At 66.6% G+C, this 1,637-nt stretch overlaps 1 protein-coding gene across 1 annotated transcript; it reads right to left on the minus strand.

Moving 5' to 3' along the window:
* Positions 1-95: 95 nt before the first annotated feature.
* On the minus strand, positions 96-1,394 carry RHOBADRAFT_56518 (uncharacterized protein; the record flags this gene model as incomplete). Its single annotated transcript, XM_018418386.1, has 7 exons — positions 96-123; positions 308-319; positions 395-572; positions 687-778; positions 849-940; positions 1,091-1,227; positions 1,325-1,394. 7 exons carry the CDS (start codon positions 1,392-1,394, stop codon positions 96-98), a joined length of 609 nt encoding a protein of 202 aa, XP_018267737.1.
* Between the last annotated feature and the right edge of the window lie 243 nt (positions 1,395-1,637).

Here is a 1,637-nt window from a genome sequence, read left to right on the forward strand (position 1 = left end):
CTTCACGGCTCCACGCTCACCCCCACACCCCTCACTTTGTTATTCTTCCCGCTCTATTCCCCCTTTCGCACACCCCACCCTTGCCTGCTCCGCGATTATCGGAATCTCTTGGTCACGCCCGTCCTCGCAGAGTTACATACGAGTTCATAGTGAATGGGGCAAACCGCCAGCGCAAGATGTCGGCAATCAACGAGGGGGAGGGGGAGGGGGAGGGGAAGAGGGTCAGAGAGGGTCGTGCGGGAGGGAGGCGAGGCGAGGAGAGAGGGGTTGAGGGACGAGGGCAAAGAGAGAAGGAGGGAGGACGCACTCGGCGTAGTACCTGACGAGAGGAGAGAGAGAGAACAGCGCGAGTCAGTTACGCGCAGACGAGAGAGAGAGTGAGTGAGAGACGCACTTTGGCTTGTCGCCATAGCTCGCGACCTGGTACTCGGGCAGGACCTGGTCGCCCGTGCCGCACGTCGAGCCGAGGACGTAGTTGCACGCGTTGCGGCACGCGCCGACGTTGGTGACGGGCGGCGACGCGGCCGGGTTCTGGCACTGGTCGAGGCAGGCCGAGGTGCGCAGGCGGCAGTCTGGTGCCGGGCGAGGGTGTCGGTTGGTGCGAGAGGGTCGAGGGAGAGGGAGAGGAGGCGAGAGAGTCAGTAGGGGACGTCGCAGAGAGGGCGAAGAGGAGGGTGCAGGCGCACCGTACGTGTTTACGGGGACGACGAGAGGCTGGAGGCGGCTGTCGGAGCCCTTTGAGCACTTGCAGTTCCAGCCCATCGTGTCCGGGTTGCAGCTGCGGGTGCGGTGCCGGCGGCGAGGTGAGCTCGAGGGTCGGAACGGACAAAGGGGGGTAGGGGGCGCACAAGTTGTCGGTGACGGTGCCCTGGCCCGAGCATCCTGCGGTTGCGCAGAAGGCCGTGGTCGAGTTGCAGATCGAGGTGCGGGTCGAGGCGCTCTGTGGTAGAGAGGGAGGGATCGGCGGGCGACAGGGATAGAAGTGGGGGTGGAGTCGACGCGAGGTCGCCGGGGTGGAAGGGGGAGGGAGAGGAAGGGGGTGCGCAGGGGTCAGCTGTGGACTAGTGTAGGTGGGAGAGAAGGTGCTGACCTCCTCTGTGAGGTTGTAGCGGTAGCCTGGGAGCGAGCTGGCGAGGGCTTTGGCGGACGAGGTTGCGAACGCGCCCGAGGTCTGGGTTGCGTACGCGGGGACCGAGAGGAGGCTGGTGGCGGTGGCGGTGGCGTTGGCTGCTGCAGGGAGGTGGGTCAGGTCCAGGGTAGGAGAGAGGGAGGGAGAGAGGAGGGCGGCGAGGTGTGTGCACCCGAGTGGGAGAGGGGGGCTCACCTGGAGCTGCGAGGGTTGCGAGGGGTGCGTGCGTGGCGCACAGTGCGAGTGCTGCGAGTGCGAGCAGCATGGCCGGTGTCGGTGGACGAGCGTGGTCGAGCGTGGTGAGGAGGAGGAGGAGGACGGAGGAGGACAACGCGGGGAACTTGTCCGATGGTCGGCTCTCCTCCCCCCTCTCTCTGCCGCACACTTGCACGCACTGCACGAGGCACTGCCGCTACTCGACAGAGCCACCTCCTCACGGCCACCCCCGAGACCCGACCTCTCACCGCCACCCTCGCCCCCTCCGGCGGGTCTCTGAATCGCCCCCACC

This window comes from Rhodotorula graminis (genome assembly GCF_001329695.1).
Source record: "Rhodotorula graminis WP1 unplaced genomic scaffold RHOBAscaffold_20, whole genome shotgun sequence".
NCBI lineage: Eukaryota > Fungi > Basidiomycota > Microbotryomycetes > Sporidiobolales > Sporidiobolaceae > Rhodotorula > Rhodotorula graminis.